The following is a 24,292-nucleotide window of genomic DNA, read 5'->3' as shown; positions in this document are numbered from 1 at the left end:
AAGGCAATGGAAACCACTGCATTAAAGACACGTAACGTGTATCCACAGGACATGTGGCCTGTAGTGGAAGAAGTGTCATGATCATCTCTCCATTGGCAAAAGATTTCGGAATAGTCCCCCATTCGGATCTCCGGGAGGGGACTACCAAGGGGGAGGCTACCATGAGAAAAAGATTGAATAATCAACGAAAGGATAACGTTCTACGAGTCGGGGCGTGGAATGTCAGAAGCTTGAATGTGGTAGGGAAACTAGAAAATCTGAAAAGGGAAATGCAAAGGCTGAATCTAGATATAGTAGGGGTCAGTGAAGTGAAGTGAAAGGAAGACAAGGATTTCTGGTCAGATGAGTATCGGGTAATATCAACAGCAGCAGAAAATGGTATAACAGGTGTAGGATTCGTTATGAATAGGAAGGTAGGGCAGAGGGTGTGTTACTGTGAACAGTTCAGTGACCGGTTTGTTCTAATCAGAATTGACAGCAGACCAACACCGACAATGATAGTTCAGGTATACATGCCGACGTCGCAAGCTGAAGATGAACAGATAGAGAAAGTGTATGAGGATATTGAAAGGGTAATGCAGTATGTAAAGGGGGACGAAAATCTAATAGTCATGGGTGACTGGAATGCAGTTGTAGGGGAAGGAGTAGAAGAAAAGGTTACAGGAGAATATGGGCTTGGGATAAGGAATGAAAGAGGAGAAAGACTAATTGAGTTCTGTAACAAGTTTCAGCTAGTAATAGCGAATACCCTGTTCAAGAATCACAAGAGGAGGAGGTATACTTGGAAAAGGCCGGTAGATACGGGAAGATTTCAATTAGATTACATCATGGTCAGACAGAGATTCCGAAATCAGATACTGGATTGTAAGGCGTACCCAGGAGCAGATATAGACTCAGATCACAATATAGTAGTGATGAAGAGTAGGCTGAAGTTCAAGACATTAGTCAGGAAGAATCAATACGCAAAGAAGTGGAATATGGAAGTTCTAAGGAATGACGAGATAGGTTTGAAGTTCTCTAACTCTATAGATACAGCAATAAGGAATAGCGCAGTAGGCAGTACAGTTGAAGAGGAATGGACATCTCTAAAAAGGGCCATCACAGAAGTTGGGAAGGAAAACATAGGTACAAAGAAGGTAGCTGCGAAGAAACCATGGGTAACAGAAGAAATACTTCAGTTATTGATGAAAGGAGGAAGTACAAACAAGTTCCGGGAAAATCAGGAATACAGAAATACAAGTCGCTGAGGAATGAAATAAATAGGAAGTGCAAGGAAGCTAAGACGAAATGGCTGCAGGAAAAATGTGAAGACATCGAAAAAGATATGATTGTCGGAAGGACAGACTCAGCATACAGGAAAGTCAAAACAACCTTTGGTGACATTAAAAGCAACGGTGGTAACATTAAGAGTGCAACGGGAATTCCACTGTTAAATGCAGAGGAGAGAGCAGATAGGTGGAAAGAATACATTGAAAGCCTCTATGAGGGTGAAGATTTGTCTGATGTGATGGAAGATTTAGAAGAGACAGGGGATCCAGTATTCGAATCGGAATTTAAAAGAGCTTTGGAGGACTTATGGTAAAATAAGCCAGAAGGAATAGATAACATTCCATCAGAATTTCTAAAATCATTATGGGAAGTGGCAACAAAACGACTATTCACGTTGGTGTGTAGAATATATGAGTCTGGCGACATACCATCTGACTTTCGGAAAAGCATCATCCTCACAATTCCGAAGACGGCAAGAGCTGACAAGTGCGAGAATTATTGCACAATCAGCTTAACAGCTCATGCATCAAAGCTGCGTACAAAAATAATATACAGAAGAATGGAGAAGAAAATTGAGAATGCGCTAGGTGACGATCAGTTTGGCTTTAGGAAAAGTAAAGGCACGAGAGAGGCAATTCTGACATTACGGCTAATAATGGAAGCAAGGCTAAAGAAAAATCAAGACACGTTCATAGGATTTGTTAACCTGGAAAAAGCGTTCGACAATATAAAATGGTGCAAGCTGTTCGAGATACTGAAAAAGGTAGGGGTAAGATATAGGGAGAGACAGGTCATATACAATATGTACAACAACCAAGAGGGAATAATAAGAGTGGACGATCAAGAACGAAGTGCTCGTATTAAGAAGGGTGTAAGACAAGGCTGTAGCCTTTCACCCCTACTCTTCAATCTTTACATCGAGGAAGCAATGATGGAAATAAAAGAAAGGTTAAGGACTGGAATTAAAATACAAGGTGAAAGGATATCAGTGATATGATTCGCTGATGACATTGCTATCCTGAGTGAAAGTGAAGAAGAATTAAATGATCTGCTGAATGGAATGAACAGTCTAATGAGTACACAGTATGGTTTGAGAGTAAATCGGAGAAAGACGAAGGTAATGAGAAGTAGTAGAAAAGAGAACAGCGAGAAACTTAACATCAGGATTGATGGTCACGAAGTCAGTGAAGTTAAGGAATTCTGCTACCTGGGCAGTAAAATAACCAATGACGGACGGAGCAAGGAAGACATCAAAAGCAGACTCGCTATGGCAAAAAAGGCATTTCTGCCCAAGAGAAGTCTACTAATATCAAATACCGGCCTTAATTTGAGGAAGAAATGTCTGAGGATGTACGTCTGGAGTACAGCATTCTATGGTAGTGAAACATGGACTGTGGGAAAACTGGAACAGAAGAGAAGCGAAGCATTTGAGATGTGGTGCTATAGACGAATGTTGAAAGTTAGGTGGACTGATAAGGTAAGGAATGAGGAGGTTCTATGCAGAATTGGAGAGAAAAGAAATATGTGGAAAACACTGATAAGGAGAAGGGACAGGATGATAGGACATCTGCTAAGACATGAGGGAATGACTTCCATGGTACTAGAGGGAGCTGTAGAGGGCAAAAACTGTAGAGGAAGACAGAGATTGGAATACGTCAAGCAAATAATTGAGGACGTAGGTTGCAAGTGCTACTCTGAGATGACAAAAGTTCTTATGGGGCTCTCTGACTACTTGTCCCATGGGTCGCATTCTGGAAAGCCTCATGTCGTCTTAAGAACTGTGCATCCTCAACTCTGGTGCTCCCACTCATTTCTGTACTACTTCCGGGTCGTCATCAGCTATTGACCTTTCCTTTTGCTCTCCAGCACACGCGGATTCTGCTCTGTGGGAGGCTGCTGACCTCCATTCTAGTGACCACTTCCTCCTGTGGATTGGTCTCCTGGATGAGGCTGTGGCATTACCAGTGCCGCCCCAATGGCACCTCTGCAGAGCTGACTGGACACTTTCCAGCCAACTGGCTGTTTTGGAACACTGTGCCAGCGTCCACGAATGGGTACACCATGTTACAGCTGTGATCTCCCATGCTGCTGAATTGACAATCCCACGGTCATCCGGTCATCCCAAGAGGCGTCCTGTCCCTTGGTGGACCACTGAGAGCTGCTCAGCCATCCGAGCCCGCCGTCAGCTCTGCGCCGCTTCAAGTGCCATTCCTCAGCTGACAATCTTGCAGCCTTAATAAGCTGTGTCTGGTCAAGGCCACTACGCGGCCATGGCGTACATCCTACCAGTCATGCAGGCGGAATGAGGTTCTCCTCACTCGCCTCCGCATCGGGCACAGTCCCTTAATGCATGGTTTTTTTACTCCAGCAGGAGGACCCCCCAATCTGCAGTGCTTGTGGCGTCCAGATTAGTGTCCGCCACATTTTACTTGACTGTCTTTTATTCTCTGACCAGAGGGCAGTGGTTTCTTTACCACCGGATGTGCCCTCTATTTTGCAAGATGACGCAACGATTGTGGCTAAGGTCTTATGGTTTTGTGTACTGTCCAATTTGTTGCCTCGGATTTTACGGAGAGGGTTTTAATGTGCTGCTGGGTGACTGGCTCACCCAGGTTTTAAGTAAGACGTCCATCAGTCGCGATTACCTCCTTGTTTCCCTTTGATTTCTGTTCTCCTTTCCTTGTGTTTCCTTTCCTTTTTTAATGTGTCCCTTCTACGCTTGTTTTGCCTGTGTATGTGAGGATTTGGAACTGCGTCAGGTCTGTGTCTTTTAGCTGTTCTCCTTGTTCGCTGTTCGTCTTAGACCCTTCACTGCATGTGATCCTGTTTTTATGCGTTTGGGCGATGATGACCACGCTGTTAAGTGCTCGTAAATCTGAAACACACACACAAACCCCCCTCTCCCTCTCGCCCTCCCCCTCTCCCTCTCCATTTCCATTTCGCCTTCCCCCTTCCCCCTCTCCCTCTCCATTTCGCCCTCCCCCTTTCTCCATCTCACTTTCGCCCTCCCCATCTCCCCCTCAAGCACCTCTCCCCCTGGAAACCCTCTTGCCTTCTCCCCCTCAACCTTTCCCCTTCTCCCCGTTAACCTTTCCCATTCTCCCCCTCAACCCCTCCCCCTCTCCCACTCCTCCCCCTTCTCCCCCCTCTCCCCCTCTACCCCTCTCATCCTCTCCCCCTCCCCCTCTCCCCCTCCTCCCACTCCTCCCCCTCCTCCCCCTTCTCACCCCTCCTCCCCCTCCTCCCCCTCCTCCCCCTCCACCCCCTTCTCCCCCTTCTCCCCCATCTCCCCCCTTCTCCCCCCTTCTCCCCCTTCTCCCCCTTCTCCCCCTTCTCCCCCCTTCTCCCCCCTTCTGCCCCTCTCCCCCTCTCACCCTCTCACCCTCTCCCCCTTCTCCCCTATCCCCCCTCTCCACCTTCTCCCCTATCCCCCCTCTCCCCTTCTCCCCCTTTCCCCCTCTCCCCCTCTCCCCCTTTCACCCTCTCCCCCTTTCCCCCCTCTCCCCCTTCCACCTCTCCCCCTTTCCCCTCTCTCCCCCTTCCCCCCTCTCCCCCTTTCCCCCCTCTCCCCCTTTCCCCCCTCTCGCCCTTTCCCCCCTCTCGCCCTTTCCCCCCTCTCGCCCTTCCCCCCTTCCCCCTTTCCCCCTCTCCCCCTTCCCCCTCTCCCCCTCTCCCCCTCTCCCCCTCTCCCCCTCTCCCCCTTTCCTCCTTTCCCCCCTCTCCCCCTTTCCCCCCTTTCCCCCTTTCCCCCTCTCCCCCTCTCCCCCTCTCCCCTCTACACTCTACCCTCTCCCCTCTCCCCCTCTCCCCCTCTCACCCTCTGCCACTCTCACCCTCTCACCCTCTGCCACTCTCCCCCTCTCTCCCTCTCACCCTCTCACCCTGTGCCACTCTCCCCCTCTCTCCCTCCCCCTCTGCCACTCTCCCCCTCTCTCCCTCCCCCTCTGCCACTCTCCCCCTCTCTCCCTCCCCTCTCTCCCTCTCTCCCCCCTCTCACCCCTCTCACCCTCTCCCCTCTCCCCTCTCACCCTCTCCCCCTCCCCCTCCCCCCTCCCCCTCTCGCCCTCTCGCCCTCTTCCCCTCTCCCCCTCTACCCCTCTCCCGCTCTCCTCCACTCCCCTTATCCCCTCTCCTTTCTCCTCCTCTCCTTTCTCCCCCTCTCCTTCATCTCCCCCTCCAATTGTCCACCTCTCCCTCTCCCCTGATCTGCCTCTTACCCTTCCTCCTCTCCCCCTCACCCTACTCCCCCTCCCCCTCTCCCCCTCCTGCTCTCCCCCTCTCTGTCGACCCTCCCCTCTTCCCCCCCTCTCCCCTCCCCCTCCCATTCTTCCCCTCCCCCTCTCCCGCTCCCCTCCCCCTCCCCCTCCCCCTCCCCTTCCCCCTCTCTCTCCCTCTCATTCTCACCTCACCCTCACCCTTTCCCCCTCTCCCACCATTCCCCCATCTCTCCCTCTCCCCCTCTCTACTCCTCTCTCCCCCTCTAGCCCCTCTCCCCCTCCCCCTCTCCCCATCTCACCTCCCCATATCTCATCTCCTCCCCCTCCTCACGACCTCACACTGAGGGGGTCTCCACCTCACCATAGCTCTCCCCTCCCCCACCCTCAGCCCCTCTTCCTTTCCTCCTCTTACCCCTCCAACTCTCTTTACCAGCTGCATACTCCTCCTGTTCTTCTCCTCATCCCCCTCTCCTCACACACCCCTTTTCCTCTCCCACCCCATATCCATCTCCACAGCCTCCCCCTTTCCCCTCTCCAGCCCTCCCCATTCCCCTCTCCAGCCATCCCCATTCCCCTCTCCAGCCGTCCCCTTTCCCAGTCTCACCTACTCCCTCTTCTGAGCCTCGCCCAATCTCCCTCCCCAGCTTTCCCTTTTCCCCTTCCAAGCCTTCTCCTTTCCCTTCTCAGCCTCACCAACTACCCCTTCCCAACCTCGCCCACCCTCCCTCTCCACCCTCGCCCTCTCCCCCTCCAGAGCCTCGCCCTCTCTCCCCCTCTCCACCCCCGTCCTCTCCCCCTCCCAAGCCTCGCTCTGTCCCCCTCCCAAGCCTCGCTCTGTCCCCCTACCTAGCCTCGCTCTGTCCCCCTACCTAGCCTCGCTCTGTCCCCCTACCTTTCTTCTTCCCTTCCTTCTCCCCTTTCTTCTCCTCCCCATGGCCCCACCTCCCTCTCTTCTCCCCTTTCTTCTCCTCCCCATCGCCCCACCTCCCTCTCTTCTCCCCTTTCTTCTCCTCCCCATCGCCCCACCTACCTCTTTTCTCCCCATCGCCCCACCTCCCTCTTTTCACCCTCTCTACCCCTCCCCAACCCTCCCCCTCCCCCATCCTCTCCCCTCCCCTCTCCTTACCCTACCTTCATCTCCCTCTCCTCTCCCATTCCCTCTCAACACCCAAGGATTAGAATAGGCCCGAGGTATTCCTGTCTGTCGAGTAAACTGAGGCTCACACTTTTCGACCTTTATGTGATGGGCACCTGTAGGGTTTGACCTCTATTTTTCAAAATTTTCCTGAAGAGTGAGCCAATTGGGGAAGGGCGCCTTACATGCTGCATAGTGTCCATCATGTGCTGAGACCTCTCGCATCCTTCACTGATGTGGATCTGCACTTCCGCTCGTTCTCCAGCCGTCGGCGAGGTCTCCCTCCTGGGTGCATTTTCCTCCATCCTCTGTGTAGTATCACTTGCTACGCTTTCGACGATAATGGACTTCTTAGCTCGTTTGCGCCTGATATCCAGCATGGTAGCCAGTCTGTTGTGGTGGGGCGGCCACGTACCTTGTTGGTTGTAGCCCTCTGACCACACAGGGATCACTCTGCTGATGCCTGCACCGTTAACTCCCCATGTATGCCAAGGAGTAGATGCTCGTCACCGTGGGACTTCGGGACTCCTGGCAATGGCCATCCTGCCAGGTGGCCTTTGCTGCGGCTGGGTGGCACCTGTGGGGAGGGCCCCTGGTTGGAGTGGGTGGCATCAGGGTGGATGACACACCATGAAGCGTAGTACGTCATCTCTTGCTGGTGGTCAAACACCAGCAGTCTCTAAGCAGTCAAGGTGTAACTTCAATGTTAAGAAATACGACCCCTAGTTGTTCTCCTCCCCACCCCCCACCCCCCTCCCCCCTCCCCCCTCCCCCCCTCCCCCCTCCCCCCTCCCCCCTCCCCCCTCCCCCCTCCCCCCTCCGGCCACGCCATGGGAGGAACGGTAGGTTAATGATGGCAGTGAAGCTTTTTCACCCCGATACTTTGTATGTACTAGAGTTGATGGGGAGTCTTTCTTGTCTGTGAAACCTCAGTTTTTTGTGGAACATCCTGTGCATTTGACATCAACCTACACTGCCGCTACAATAACGGTTCTACCCTCTTCTGTTCCGCTGTGTACAGCACTTGGCTCTCAGAATCGTCAGACTCCGCCTGCCCCCCCCCCCCCCCCCCCCCAACCAGGAAGGGATCCCTTGGGTAACTCCGTTCCTAGGTTCCAACCAGTGGCTGAAGCAACCACAGGTAACTGGTTGTAGGGCTTCATGGTCATCCTCAGCCCCTGAGACTGAATCAGTGAAGCCCTCCCAGCCGGGCAAACCTAAGAAGCAGCGAGAGAAACCTAAAAAGAAAAAGACCGCCAAGGACGAAGGCACTGTGGTGACACCCACACCACCAGTACCTACAAGCTCCATGTCTGAGAACGAGTTGGAGATTTTGGCCTAGATGTTGCTGGGCCCTCAGACACAATGGATGTTGATCGCACAGGTACTCATCTGGTGGCAGCAGGTGACCCTGAGGTGTAGACTGCCTCATTGAATGTTTCATACCCTCCCAGTCTCATAATCACGTAATCCTCCAGTGGAATTGTGGCGGTTTTTCCACCACTTGGCTGAGCTATGGTAACTGTTAAGCTTTGCACCTGCTTTCTGCATTGCCCTCCAGGCAATGCGGACCCCTGCCCTCTGCGGCTGTAAGGGATATCACAGGAACCGTAGCGACTATAATAGAGTGTCAGGTGGAGTTTGTGTCTCTATGTCCTGAACTCAGTTTGTATTGAATCTGTGCCTCTTCAAACTCCTCTTGAAGCTGAGGCTGTCAGATTAAAGACAATGCAGGAAATAACTGTCTGCAATGTATATCTTCCTCCACATGCTGCAGTATCCCTGAATGTATTAACTGCACTGATTGTTCATCTCTCTAAACCTTTCCTACTTTTGGGAGATTTCGACATGCATAACACGTTGTGGGGTGGCACCATACTCGCTGGCCTAGGTAAGGAGGTCAAAAATTTACTGTCACAAATCAACCTCTGCCTCTTAAATACAGGTGCCCCCACACATTTCAGTGTGGCATATGGCACATATTCGGCCATTGAGCTCTTAGTTTGCAGTCCTGGCCTCCTCCCATATATCCGTTGGGGAGCACATGATGAGCTGTGTGGTAGTGACCACTTCCCCATCTTCCTGTTGCTACCCCGCCGTCATGCCATGGATGCCTACGCAGATGGGCTTTAAACAAGGCAGACTGGGAAGCCTTCACGTCTGCTGTCACTGCCGAATCTCCCACACTTGGTGCCATTGATGTTCTTGAGCAGGTCACTACAACGATCATTTCTGCGCTGGAAAACACGATACCTCATTCTTCAGTGTGCCCCTGGCAAAAGTCAGTCCCTTATAACTGAGGCAATTAAAGAGCATCTGCGAGCTCTACAGTGACATAAGCGGCACCCTTCCCTAGAGCACTTAATAGCCTTCAAGCAGCTCCGTGCCCACATCCACCAGCTTATAAAGCAACGGAAACAGGAGTGCTGGGAGAGGTACGTCTTGTCCATTGGGTACCGTGCGTCACCTTCCCAAGCCCGGAAGAAGATCAGATGTCGTTTTGGGTACCAGACCTTAACAGGTGCCCGTGGCATTAACATCAATTATGCGTTACCTACCGCTGCAAACATGATTGCCGAGCACTTTGTTGAACACTTTACTCGAGCCTCTTCGTCGCACCCTCAAACGGCGGACCGATAGGAAAGTCCTGTCATTCACTACATGCCACAGTGAACCATATGATGAGCTGCTCAGTGCCCTTGCACATTGCTCAGACACATCTCCTGGGCTGGATCGGATCCACAGTCAGATGATTAAACGTCTCTCGTTTGACTACAAGTGACATCTCCTTGTCATCTTCAACTGGATCTTTTGTGATGGCATGTTTCCATCACAATGGCAGGGGAGCACCATCATTCTGGTGCTCAAACCCGGTCAAAACCTGCTTGATGTGGATAGCTACCTGCCCATCAGCCTCACCAGCTTTCTTTGTAAGCTGCTGGAACGTATGGTGTGTCGGCAGTTGGGTTGGGTCCTGGAGTCACATGGCCTACTGGCTCCATGTCAGGGCAGCTTCCGTCAAGGTCGCTCTACCACTGATAATCTTGCGTCCCTTGAGTCTGCCATCTGAACAGCCTTTTCCACAGACCAGCACCTGGTTGCTGTCTTTTTTGACTTGCGTAAAGCATGCGACACGACCTGGTGACATCATATCCTTGCCACATTGTATGATTGAGGTCTCCGGGCCCCACTCCCCATTTATATCCAAAACTTCCTGTTGCTCCGTATTTTCTGTGTTCAAGTCAGTGCCCTCATTAGTTATCCCTGTATCCAGGAGAATGGCATTCTGCGGGGCTCCGTATTGAGTGTGTCTCTATTTTTAGTGGCTATTAACAGTCTAGCAGCAGCTGTAGGGCCTTTGATGTCACCTTCTCTGTATGTGGGTGACTTCTGCATTTCGTAATGCTCCTCCAGTACTGGTGTTGCTGAGCGGTGCCTGCAGGGAGCCATTCACAAGGTCCAGTCATGGGCTGTAGCCCACGGCTTCCAGTTTACATCCGCGAAGTCATGTGTCATGCATTTATGTTGGCATTGCACTGTTCATGCAGAAGCAGAACTTTACCTTAATGACGACCCACTCACTGTAGTGGAGACATATCGATTCTTAGGACTAGTTTTCGATGCCCGATTGACTTGGCTGACTCACCTTCATCAGCTTAAGTGGAAGGGCTGGCAGCACCTCAATGCTGCCCGAGAAACACCAACAGGGGTGCAGATCTCTCTACGCTGCTGCAGCTCTACAGAGTTCTTGTTCAATCCCGCCTTGACTATGGGAGTCTGGTTTATGGTTCGGCAGCACCCTCAGTGCTGCATTTACTCGACCCAGTGCACCACTGTGGTATTCGCCTAGCGACAGGAGCTTTTAGAAAGAGTCTGGTGACGAGTGTCCTAGTGGATGCCGGAAACTCCCTATTGAAGGTTAGGTACGCACAACTGCTCGCCAGTTACGTTGCACATGTTCGTAGTTCTGCACATGTGAATTACCGTCTCCTTTTCCTTCCCATGACGGTTCATCACCCGCATCGGGGGCTTGGGTCAGGGCTTACAACTGCGGTTAGCATCCGATCCCTTCTGTCTGAACTGGGGTTCTTTCCGTTACCACCTCTCCTCGAGCTCCATTCATATACACCTCCATGGTGTACACTTAGGCCGCAAATTCTTCTGGACCTTTCACATGGCCCTAAATTCTGCTTTAATCCTGTGGCTCTCCCCTATCACTTCCTCTTGATTCTCGACATGTACCGGAGCCATGAAGTGGTTTACACTGACAGCTCGATGGCTGACGGTCACGTAGGCTTTGTGTATGTTGATGGAGGACATATTGAACAGCATTCCTTGCCCTATGGCTGCAGTGTTTTCGCTCCAGAGATGGCGGCCATGTCTCGTGCTCTTGAGCACATCCCCTCATGCCCTGGCGAGTCATTTCTCCTGTGTACTGACTCCTTGAGCAGCCTACAAGCTATCGACGAGTGCTACCCTCGCCATCCTTTGGTACCATCCATTCAGGAGTCCATGTATGCCCTGGAACGGTCCCGTCATTCAGTGGTGTTATTGTGGACCTCGGGACATGTCAGAATCCCAGGCAACGAACTTGCCGACAAGCTATGTGGAAACTGCTACTGGAGATGGGCATCTCCGAAACTGACCTGCATTCTGTCTTATGCCGCAGGGTTTTTCAGCTTTGGGAGACAGAATGGTAGAACAGTATGCACAGCAAACTGTGTGTCATTGGAGACTACGAATGTTTGGAAGTCTTCCGTACGGTCCTCTCGCAGGGAATCAGTTGTCCCCTGCCGGCTCTGCATTGGGCATACATTGCTAATGCATGGTCACCTCTTCCGTCGCAAGGACCTCCTCAGTGTTGCTGTGGCTCACAAATGATGGTTGTCCACCTCTTGCTGGACTGTACACTTTTAGCCACGCTGCGGCGGACTTTTAACTTTCCCAGCACCCTACCTCCGGTGTTGGGCGACAATGCCTCAACAGCAGCTTTAGTTTTTTCCTTGCCTGCTCCTATTGCCATCCCCATCCCATTCTCTTTCCTATCATGTGCAGCATGCATCTTTCTCCAGCACCTTTATCACTTCTCTCCTCCTCCTCCTCCTCTTATCGCTGCTACTTTCCTCTCACCATCTCCTATTCAACTTTATTTGCCTTTCGTCATCCATTTACCGCTTCCTTTCTCTGTTTGCTGCTCACTCTCATCACTCTTTGTTCTATTACTCATGTGGGATATGACAGTTCCCTGTTACGTTTTGCTTTTCTCTACTAATTTTATATCTTAGATGTGGGATAAGTTTTGTTATTTATCTTCTATTTCAAATACACCTTTCTTCGCTTCTTTCACACCTATTTCATTCCATTTGTACAATTCTGTAGTTTTGACAACTCTTGATTTATTGGGGACTGTGAAGGTGAGTGAGAGGTGGAATAGAATTATTTGCGATTTCTTAGTAAACTGTACGTGTGATGTGGTGCTTAATTGTTGGAAATTATTGTTTTAGGTTGGTTGTGCAACTATTAAAGAAGATAAAGAAGCTTTTGCACTGATATCAGTTTCACCGACAGAAGTAAGAGACCTGGACTTTGCAAATGATGCTTGTAAAGTTTTAGCAACCATTTCTACAAAGTTAGAAAGGGGAACTATATCACACAATGAGAGGAGGTCAGTAGCTGATTATTACTTTATCTGTAACTTGTCTTCTTGCCACTTTGGTATAACATTTATATTGGATGCTGATAAATCTGCCAGCATATTGCTTGCTTAATACTGCATTAGTGTGGTCTTGCATTTTTTATGGCATGGAACTTTTATGTATAACTTCTTACCTGTTTACAGTCATCACTTGATCATTTTATATTTATGTATATTTATGGTATCTTTCCCCATTGTCCTTCATCCCTTTGGAGACAAGTTGTTAATCCTGAAACTGAAAGTACTTTTTCTCTGCAGACGTTAAATTTGTGATATCTATTCAAGAAAAGAACCTTGTGCAAATATGAAGAACCATCAGCTGTATAATAGAATGACGACAATGAAAATTTGTGCTGGACTGGGACGCAAACCCGGTTTTGCATATCTCGTTCGGTCCCCTTAAAATTAGGGTATCTGAGCATTATTTAATGGCCAGACTCAAACTTCCATACATCATGAACCATGTGCCTACAACTTGAACTCGTACGTCCATTATGTATATTCCTGTACAGGCAAGACATTTTACTTGAAAGGCGCTTGCCCGATGTCGACGGATACCTACAATATTAAGTGACTGTGTTATTCTGAATTATGTCCAAAGGAACATTGCATTGTAATTTAGAATAACACAGGTACTGCAGTATTGTATTTATCCACTGACACCAAGTAAGCAGCTTTCAAGTAAAATATCTCACTGGTGCTAGAATACACATAATGGATAGTTGAGTACAGGTTGTGCACACATGGTCGACAACATATAGAAGTCTGGGTGTGGCCATGTCGCGTTCGGATTGCCTAATGGTAAGGCGACTCTTCACGATAAGAGAAATCTGAGTTTGAGTCACAGTCCAGCACAAATTTTCGTTGTTGTCATTCCATTAGAAAGGGGATGGTTGTCCATGTGTGATTGCAAATACATTTCATTTATTTCCTAAAGGCTGCAGTTGCTCCAGTGCATGTTCATTGCCCGAAGGAACATTGCATCGTAATTCAGAATAACACAGGCACTGCAGTATAATATATAATGTTTCAGTAGTTATCTTCTGTACTTTTTCCATTATAATAGTGACATTCCCCATGGAAAGTAGTTGTCGCCTCTTAAGTTACTTGATATGGGCTATTTTTAGTCTGGGGGTGCAATTTTTGTTTGGTTGCTATCACACTGCATAGTTTTACCCATGTCTCACACCCACACAGTCATCGCATTACACTATGCATTGAATTTTCATGAATTGTTTTACCCGTTTGTATTGAAACACTTCATGACACCTCTTGCCTCAGATTTCCCAATTCACACGATGGGAAATAGGAAAGGGTGTGAGGAAAAGGATAGACAGTGGGGGAACCAAGGACCATGCTGTGGTGGGGTGGCTTGTGTGGCTCGGTGATACAGATAGCTATACCATAGGTGCAACCATAATGGAGACGTATGTGTTGAGATGTCAGACAAATGTGTGGTTCCTGAACAGGGGCAGAAGTCTTTTCAGCTTTTGCAGGGATAAAAGCCTGGATGATTGATGAATGGCCTTGTAACATCAGCCAAACTGGCCTTGCTGTGCTGGCACTGTGAATGGCTGAAAGCAAGTAGAAACTACAGCCATAATTTTTCCAGCAGCCTTGCAGCTCCATTGCATGGTTAAATGATGATGGCATCCTCTTGGGTAAAATATTCTGGAGGTAAAATAGTCCCCCATTTGAATCTCCAGGCGGGGACTACTAGGAAAGATTTCGTTATCAGGAGAAACAAAAGTGGCATTCTGTGGAATGGAGCATGAAATGTTAGATCTCTTAGTTGGCCAGGTAGGTTAGAAAAGTTAAAAAGGGGTAATGGATATGTTGAAGTCAGGTATAGTAGGGATTAGTGAAGTTCAGTGGCAAGAGGAACAGGGCTTCTGGTCAGGAGAGTACAGGATTATAAATATAAAATCAAATAAGAGTAATACAGGAGTAGCTCTGATAATGAATAAGAAGATGGGAATGCATGTAAGCTGCTATGAACAGCACACTGAAGACAGGCATCAAACCCACACCCACTACAGTAGTATGAGAATATATGACAACTAGCTCTGTAAATGATGAAGATATGGAATATATTGAAGAAATGTATGATGATGAGATAAAAGAAATTACAGGGTGTTTCAAAAATGACCGGTATATTTGAAACGGCAATACAAACTAAACGAGCAGCGATAGAAATACACCGTTTGTTGCAATATGCTTGGGACAACAGTACATTTTCAGGCAGACAAACTTTTGAAGTTAAAATTGTCAACAACAGATGGCGCTGCGGTCTGGGAAACTCTATAGTACGATATTTTCCACATATCCACCATGCGTAGCAATAATATGGCGTAATCTCTGAATGAAATTACCCGAAACCTTTGACAACGTGTCTGGCGGAATGGCTTCACATGCAGATGAGATGTACTGCTTCAGCTGTTCAATTGTTTCTGGATTCTGGCGGTACACCTGGTCTTTCAAGTGTCCCCACAGAAAGAAGTCACAGGGGTTCATGTCTGGCGAACAGGGAGGCCAATCCACGCCGCCTCCTGTATGTTTCGGATAGCCCAAAGCAATCACTCGATCATCGAAATATTCATTCAGGAAATTAAAGACGTCGGCCGTGCGATGTGGCCGGGCACCATCTTGCATAAACCGCGAGGTGTTTGCAGTGTCGTCTAAGGCAGTTTGTACCGCCACAAATTCATGAAGAATGTCCAGATAGCGTGATGCAGTAATCGTTTTGGATCTGAAAAATGGGCCAATGATTCCTTTGGAAGAAATGGCGGCCCAGACCAGTACTTTTTGAGGATGCAGGGACGATGGGACTGCAACATGGGGCTTTTTGGTTCCCCATATGTGCCAGTTCTGTTTATTGACGAAGCGGTCCAGGTAAAAATAAGCTTCGTCAGTAAACCAAATGCTGCCCACATGCATATCGCCGTCATCAAACCTGTGCACTATATCGTTAGCGAATGTCTCTTGTGCAGCTATGGTAGCGGCGCTGAGGGGTTGCCGCGTTTGAATTTTGTATGGATAGAGGTGTAAACTCTGGCGCATGAGACGATACGTGGACGTTGGCGTCATTTGGACAGCAGCTGCAACACGGCGAACGGAAACCCCAGGCCGCTGTTGGATCACCTGCTGCACTAGCTGTGCGTTGCCCTCTGCGGTCGCCGTACGCGGTCGCCGTACGCGGTCGCCCTACCTTTCCAGCACGTTCATCCGTCACGTTCCCAGTCCGTTGAAATTTTTCAAACAGATCCTTTATTGTATCGCTTTTCGGTCCTTTGGTTACATTAAAAATCCGTTGTAAACTTCGTCTTGTTGCAACAACACTGTGTTGTAGGCGGTGGAATTCCAACACCAGAAAAATCCTCTGTACTAAGGAATAAACCATGTTGTCCACAGCACACTTGCACGTTGTGAACAGCACACGCTTACAGCAGAAATACGACGTACAGAATGGCGCACCCACAGACTGCATTGTCTTCTATATCTTTCACATCACTTGCAGCGCCATCTGTTGTTGAAAATTGTAACTACTGTAATTTCGAAAGTTTGTCCGCCTGAAAATGTACTGTTGTCCCAAGCATATTGCAACAAACGGTATATTTCTATCGCTGCTCGTTTAGTTTTTATTGCCGTTTCAAATATACCAGTCATTTTTGAAACACCCTGTATTTACGTAGTTAAGGGAGATGAAAATTTGTGGTGAGAGATTATAATTCAGTATTAGGAAAATGAAGAGAAGGAAAGTAGTAGGTAAATATTGCCTGGAGTGAAAAAATGAAGAAAAAGTTGCCTGGTAGAATTTGGCACAGAGCGTAATTTAATCATTGCTAACACTTGGTTTGATAATTGTGAAAGAGGATTGTGTACACGAAATAGACCTGTGGAAGCTGGAAGGCTTCAGATTGATTAAAGAATGGTAAGACAGAGATTTTGGAAACACATTTTAGACCGTAAGACATTTCTGGGGTGGATGTACCTCAGTTTATTGGTTATGATATGATCTTTGGTTATGGTTATGGTTATGGTTATGGTTATGATCTTTAGTACAAAGACTTGTTTGATGCAGCTCTCCAAGTTACTCTATCCTGTGCAGGCGTCGTCATCTCCAAATAACTACTGCAGCTGTACATCCTTCTGAATCTACTTACTGTATTCATCTTTTGGTCTCTCTCAATGATTTTTACCCCCTTCACTTCCCTCTAGTACTATGTTTGTGATTCCCTTGATGTTTCAGAATGTGTCCCACCAACCAATCCCTTCTTCTGGTAGATTGCGACATAAATTTATTTTCTCCCCAATTCTGTTTAGTATCTCCCCATTAGTTACATGAAGTACCCCTGTAATCTTCAGCATTCTTCTGTAGCACCACATTTCAAGAGCTTCTATTCTCTTGTTGTCTGAACTGTCTATTGTCTGTGTTTCACTTCTGTACAAGCACTTTCAGAAAAAAGCTTCCTAACACTTATATCTGAGTTCTTTGTTAGCAAATTTCTCTTCTTCATAAACACTTTTCCTACCACTGCCAGTCTACATTTTATATCCTCTGCACTTCGGCAATCATCAGTCATTTTGCTGTCCAAATAGCAAAACTCTTCTACTGCATTTAGTGTCTCATTATCTATTCCAATTTCCTCTGCATTGTGTGCTTTAATTTGACTGTATTTCATTAGCCTTGTCTTGTTTTGTTGATATCCATCTTATGTCCTGCTTCCAAGACACTGTCCCTTCTGTTTTTGACAGAATTACAATGTCATCGACAAACCTCATAGTTTTTATTTCTTCTCTATGGATTTTGATTCCTACTTCAAATTTTTCTTTGGTTTCCTTTACAGCTTGCTCAGTGTCCGGATTGAGTGACATTGTATACTGTCTCTCACTCCCTTCTCAACCACTGCTTCCCTTTCATGTTCTTCGACTCTTATAACTACCATCTGGTTTTTGTACAAGTTGTAAATAGCCTTTCGCTCCCTGTATTTTACCACTGCTACTTTCAGAATTTCCAAGGGAATATTCCAGTCAACATTGTCAAAAAACTCTCGCCAAGTCTATAAATGCTATAAACATAGATGTGCCTGTCCGTAACCTATATTGTAAAATGAGTCATAGGGTCAGTATTGTCTGTCATGTTCCTACATTTCTCCCAAATCCAAACTGATCTTCCCCAAGGTTGGCTTCTACCAGTTTTTCCATTCTTCTGTAAAGAATTTGTGTTAGCATTTTGCAACCATGACTTACTTAAGCGATAATTCAGTAATATTCACACCTGTCAGCACCTGCTTTCTTTAGAGTTGGAATTATGATATTCTTCTCAATATTTTAGGGTATTTCGCTTGTCTGATACATCTTGCACACCACGTGGAAGAGTTTTGTCGTGACTGGCCCTCCCAAGTCTTATCAGTAGCTCTGATGAAATGTCATCTACTTCAAGGACCTTTTTTCGACTTAGGTCTTTCACTGCTCTATAAATTCTTCTCACAGTGTCATATCTCCCATCTCACCTTCATTTACATCTTCTTCCCTTTCTTTAATATTGCCGTCAAGTTCATATCCCTTGTATAGACAATCTTCAGCTTTCCCTTCTTTTCTTAGGACTGGTTTTCCATCTGAGCTCTTGAAATACTCATACAACAGCTTCTCTTTTCTCCCAAGCCTCTTTAATTTTCCTGTTGGCAGTATCGATCTTACTCCTAGTGAAATATGCTTCTAAATCCTTACATATGTCCTCTAGACAGTCCTGCTTAGCTGTTTTACACTTCCTATTTGAGATTGACAGGTAGCAGAAAATGGATAGAGGACAGATGTAAGGATATAAAAGTATATATTACCAGGGGAAAGACAGGTATTGCCTACAAGACAATTAAAGAAGCCTTATGAGAAAACAGAGGCTACTGTATGAATATCAAGAGCTCAGATGGAAACCCAGTACTAAGGAAAGACGGTATGGCTGAAATATGGAAGGATTTTTTTAGAAGGGCTATAGAAGGGAGATGAACTTGAAGGCAGTATTGTAGAAAGGGAAGGGGACATAGATGAAGATGAGATGTGATAATACTAGAACAATTCTTCAGAACACTGAAGACAGGGTAATGAAAGGCAAACCCACATTTATAGCTTTTGCAGACTTAGAGAATGCTTTTGACAATGTTGACTGGAATACTCATTCAAATTATAAAGGTGGCAGGGGTGAAAGACAGGAAGTGAAAGGCTATATTAAACTTGTACAGAGACCAGATGGCAGTTATAAGAGTCAATGGGCATGAAAGGGAAGCAGTGGTTAAGAACGGAGTGGCACAGGTTTGTAGCCTATAACCAATGTTATTCAATCTTTCTATTGAGCAAGCAGTAAAGTAAACTCGGAGAAGAAATAAAAACTCTGAGGATTGCCAATGACATTTTAATTCTATCAGAGGCAGCAAAAGACTTGGAAGAGCAGTTGAACAGAAGGGATGGTGTCTTGAAAGGAGGATGTGAGATGAACATCAACAAAAGCGAACCACGGATAATGAAATGTACTCAAACTGGGTGATGCTGAGAGAAAGTAGTAGGTGCATTGTGTTGTTTGGGCAGGAAAATAACTGATGATGGCCAAAGTAGAGAGGATATAAAATTTAGATAGGCAATGGCAACAAAAGTGATCTGAAGAGAAATCTGTTAACATGACATATAGATTTAAGTCTTAGGAAGTCTTTTCTTAATATATTTGTCTGAAGTGTAGTCATATATGGAAGTGAAACATGGAAGAGAAACAGTTTAGACAAGAATAGAACATAAGCTTTTGAAATGTGGTGCTACAGAAGAATGCTGAAGATTACATGAGTAGATTGCGTAACTAATGAGGAGGTACTGAATATAATTGCGAAGAAAAGAAATTTGTGGCACAACTTGACTAAAAGAAGATATCGTTTGATAGTACACATTCTGAGACATCAAGGTATACCAATTTTGTATTGGGGGGAAGTGTGCAGTCTTTGGACTGAAGACTACATCATCATCATCTTGCAAAGGAAGTTAGTGTCACGCAATGGGGCATATGCCAAATGGCACTAGAAAATATATATGTAAAATGGTTGCATTATTTCCAGGTTATGCCTCCATTCATATAATGTTGTATGTTTAATTACCATAGTTACTATGCACAATGAAAAATATTTTGTATATATTTTATTTTAATTTTGTGAAAGAGAGCCAGTTTTCCTCCCGTAATTTTTTAGTTTGGTTGGGCATTTCTTATGTACAATATTGCAAAGAATGTAGTTTACTGCAGAAAAGATAATTTGTATAGCTGTTGTTAAATACCAACCACTTCAGGAAGTTTACTTCCCAATGATTGAGTAGATATGTGAAGAATCTGGTGCTTCAAAGCTGCCAGCTGTTTGGAGCTGCCAGTTCTCATAGACATTAGCTGTCGGCACATTTCAGTGACAGCTGTTAAGTGTGACAGTGGAACCTTGTGTGTCACAGAGAGCTGGATTTTAGCTATGATTGTGAAGATAGTACAAACATCAACCTGAGGTTGTACGTGTCAATGACAGTGTGGATGACTGTCGAAGAGTAGCAGTCGTTATCGGGTAAACTTAGTTGTATTAGGCTTGCTTATGTGTGCAAGGATCCACTCGTGTTGACATAGGGGTTGGTATTTCATCTGAGAACAATGACACACACTCAACAAAACTGACTTTGTGAAGATCACTAAGGTGGTCAACTCAGATATAATAATTCCACATGCTAACAGGAAATGTGGTGTTGCAGAAGAATGCTGAAGATTAGACGGAATGTTCATGAAGACAAAAAGTACTGAATCTAATTATGGAGAAAAGAAATTTGCATCAAACCATCACTAAAAGAGGAGATTATTTGATAGGACCCATACAGAGTGATCAAGGAATAGTTAGTTTACTAATAGAGATATTTCTTGGGGGTAAACCGTGTAAAGGAAGAACAAGGCTAGACTTATGTAAGCACATGCAAGTGGATGTCCAGTATAGTAGTTACGCAGAGCTCAGACACTCATCAGCTTGTCTGCAGCCAGGCACAGATATATAGACTATCTGCCATGTAACCTTACTCCAGGCATTGTGTGTGCACACAAGTCAGTTGGCCACCTCTGACTGTGGGTGCTCATCCAGGGAAGTGCGATCATGTAGTCGACAGCTCGGCTGCCTGAGTGCTCATCTGGGTCAGGATATCATGTAGGCAACAGATCAGCTTCCTAGGTGTTGACCTGTGAAGTCTTTTTCCCCACCTGTCAGCTGTTTCTCCACTCGTCAGCTGCCTGCCTGACCTACCCATGACTGCCTGTGGGAGCTGGGCTGAGTGGCCCCTTCGGCTAGAACAGCCTTACGTATGTGATCGTATCTCTGCAGAATTGCAAAACAGTGTTGTAAGTAGAGGTTGTCATACAAAATACTGAAAGTGCCATCCAAGAGAAGTACATCGTGTATGATTGTAACAATTTATTAACAACACGTATGAACTGAGAGTGAAACATGAGTCATGTTGTGCCATTGCTTTAGTGTATTCATTTTCCACTAGGGCGTAGCTTTCGTATGCTCTGGTTTGTCCAGTGGAGCCTGCAGATTGTGACACTTCAGCGGGCAGAATGAAAATATAATAATATTTTTATTGAAGTGGAGTGAAGTGTCATAGGAATATATACGCAGTTGACAGGTAGAAATGTAGAATTGTAATTTGGAAATGTTATTTGAAATAAATTAGTGTGATAATGTTAAATGCAGTTATAGCTTTACACTGACTTCAAGTTGTTTATTTGTTCTATTTTAAGAACATACAGTTAGAAAGGTTTAACCACAATGCTAGAATTCTCAAGGTGGTTTGGTAGTGTAAATTACTCATCCCGAATGATTCTGATTAGCAACTGGTTAAGTTTTAATAATAGCTACAATTGTTATTTTGTTAAGTATAACTTAAAGCTAAGTTGAGGATTTAGTGAGCTGCTGTATTATGCAAAAAGTAATTGATTTATATTCCATATTTACAAATATACTCATATTTCACTTTTTTATTACTATAATTTTAAAATTTGTTTATTTAAAATTTTTCAGAGCTGTTACAAGTCTGCTGCAGGATATAGTTTATTTCATTGCGGGACTTGAAAATGAACAGAATAAATCAGAGGCACTGGATCTCGTGGTTCAGAATCCAAACAGAGATCGACAAAAGCTCCTCCGTGAACAGTATATACTTAAACAGCTATTCAAAATACTTCAGGCACCATTCCTTGAAAGTGGAGAAGGTGAAGGACCATTTCTTAGGATTGAAGAGCTTGGGGATCCCCGCCATGCACCGTACAAATATATCTTCCGTCTGTGTTATCGTATTCTGAGACTTAGTCAGCAAGATTATCGCAAAAACCAGGTATGATACATATATAAAAAAATCATATTTTTAATTAAAAAAACATACCTCACTTTCCTGCAACTTTAACCAGAACCTTTTGACTTTTTTGGTTCATCAGTTTAACAATTTCTTATAATTACTTTTTAAATTTAGTTGAAACTCTTGAGTTCTGTGTACAGATTTTTTAAAATGTTAAGTCATCTGCAGAAAGCAGGAACAGTAGATAGGACTTCTTTCAAAGATGTAGAGGAGGTTAAACACTGATTCCCTTCTTTTCCCGTGAAAGAAAAAATTCAGGAATTTCCTGATTTAAGAATTAAGAGGAAATTAACATTATACATAAAAAATGTGGTTGTAATACAAGCAACTGCGTGGGTAAAGGTAACTGCTCACTATATAGTGCATGTCATTTTGATTGTCTCCGTAATCTATTTGCTGATAAAGCAGCTGAACAGTCTGAGCCAATTAGTTGTAATTTTATTTCATATGGAATCAGTTTGGTGGTGTTACATTTGCAAGAGAGAACAAATGAATTTTGCTTATGACAAATATAGAAAGTAGTTTCTAAAATTTTTGGATGTATCACTACATATTTAGAGATGCATTTTTTCTGAGACCTGTGGCACAATTGGACTAATGATGTTATAAAACATGACAGTTGGTGTGCTATACATTCACTCTCTCTGTTTTTCCCCCTCCTATTACCGCCCATGTTTCCTTGAAATTCAATCCTTGTTTCTCTATTTACATTTCGTTTTCTGCCAGTGCTGAAAGTAACATATAAACAGATTATGGGGTGAATTATGCAGTGAAAACAAGATGTTATGGACAGTGCAGTGTTTTCTGTCCACCCACAAGACACGCTATTCCACTCCTGGCAGTCACAGAAGGAGTTGTAGCAAGGTGCATCGTCTGTGTATCACTGCCGAAACCCACTGTAGGTGCTGATGCCCACAGTGGGGATGTTGGAGAGAGTGTCTGTCACCAGCAACTACAAAGCTGCTTGAAATGGCCTGGCAAAATCAGTGTGTACCCTTTACCATGGGTGGTCTGGGCATGGCCACAGAGAAAAATGTTGTGCCAGGGATGCCCAGTTCGAGAAGCAGGCACAATGAGCAACGTACACATTCAATGTCAGCATCAATACCAGGCCACTATATGTGCTGCTGGGCTAATGCCGTCATGCATATTGTCCCCCAACGTGAGGCATAAAGTAGCTGGAATATGTGAGGGGCCAAAGTGGGGGAAGGATATTGACCCAGCTTTCAGAGTCATCAGCAGTCATTGTTAAGATGCCATTTGTGACATTAAGCAAAAATAGTTGTGAAATGCTGGCTCTGCTTCATTTGGTAAGTGCCTGGACCACTCTGGATGCTGACAAAAGTTTTCACAGAAGTGGGTTGTGAGCCGACGCTGTGGCTACCTTGTGTGTCATTGTGGATATTTGTCCAGGGTCTGTTGTGGGTCCTAATAAAGTGCAAAATAAATTCTGTGTTGAGGCTGAGAGGAAGGCGGGACAGGGGTCTGCATTTATGTGTGGAACAAAAGGAATTTTGTTATTATATTTGTTTAAAAACAATACCTACAGCTGTTCGTGCTGAGATGTCTTTTTCTGGGTCCTTACATTGATGCCCAAAAATTGGTATTAAACATTTGTGGTCAGTTAATAGGTCATATTTGCTGCTGCACAAATGCAAGTGGAACTTCTTGCTGCAGTAAATAGTTGCTAAAACCTCCTTCTCAACTTGGGAACAGTTTATTTTGATGGTTTAGGTGATTGCTCTTTCAGAGTCATCTGACAATTATGTAATGCATGATGCAATCCTGTACTGCGACACATGGGTCTTGAGTATGAACTGTAGCCTTGATGTATGTGGCATCGGGTATTGTGCTGTTTTGGGAGAGTCCTTAAAGGATTGAAAAGCCTGTTAGCAGAAAACTGAACACACAAATTTGATACCCCTTCTGCGCAGATGGTCGAGTGAGTGGGTGATTCGTCCTGCTTTGGGAATAAGTGTTGCGTATTAAATGATCTTACCAAAATTAAACTAATTGTTTGAGGTTGGTGGGTTCCACTTACATTGTTCATGCAGTGATGACATCATCTAAATAGTTAATACAGTGTAGAATGTCCTGAATCAGTTTGAAAGATGGCAGGGAAACTAGCAACCTCAAACAGGAAATGATTATACTGGTGCAAGCCAGGTGGTGTGTTTAAGACCAGCAGTGAAACTGATTCATTATCTAACAGAAACAGTGAATAAGCTTCTTTTAAATATAATTTAGAAAATATTGGCCCCCAGCTAGTTTTGTTAACTCCTCTGGGCGAGGCATAGGATAGAGATCAGTGTTGGACTGAGCATGGATTATTGTCTTGAAATCATGACAAATTTGTAAAGATCCATTAGGTTTTACATTGGATTGAGCATTGATAGTTGTAGAGACCCCTTTTGTTTTGTAATGATAATCATGAGCATCATCTATTGACTGGCTGAGACTGGTGAAATGATACCCAGTTTCTGAAGCCAGAGGTCTCTACCTGATCAGCGTCTCTTAACAGCAAATGGCAGTGTGCAAGCTCTACAAAATTTTGGTACCAGTCAT

At 45.4% G+C, this 24,292-nt stretch overlaps 1 protein-coding gene across 5 annotated transcripts in view; it reads left to right on the top strand.

The window, feature by feature from the left end:
- The window catches only part of LOC126297631 (inositol 1,4,5-trisphosphate receptor), a 353,953-nt gene that overhangs the window by 64,132 nt on the left and 265,529 nt on the right, over window positions 1–24,292 (top strand). For all 5 annotated transcript variants that reach the window (XM_049988649.1, XM_049988651.1, XM_049988652.1 and 2 more), the window contains exons 10-11: window positions 12,126–12,286; window positions 21,394–21,706. In XM_049988649.1, coding sequence (XP_049844606.1) covers window positions 12,126–12,286; window positions 21,394–21,706 — 474 coding nt within the window. The remainder of the gene's footprint in view (window positions 1–12,125; window positions 12,287–21,393; window positions 21,707–24,292) is intronic.

Source organism: Schistocerca gregaria, chromosome X (assembly GCF_023897955.1).
Source record: "Schistocerca gregaria isolate iqSchGreg1 chromosome X, iqSchGreg1.2, whole genome shotgun sequence".
Classification (NCBI taxonomy): Eukaryota; Metazoa; Arthropoda; class Insecta; order Orthoptera; family Acrididae; genus Schistocerca; species Schistocerca gregaria.
Note: the sequence above shows the minus strand (reverse complement) of the source record. Positions and strands in the feature narration are given on the sequence as shown.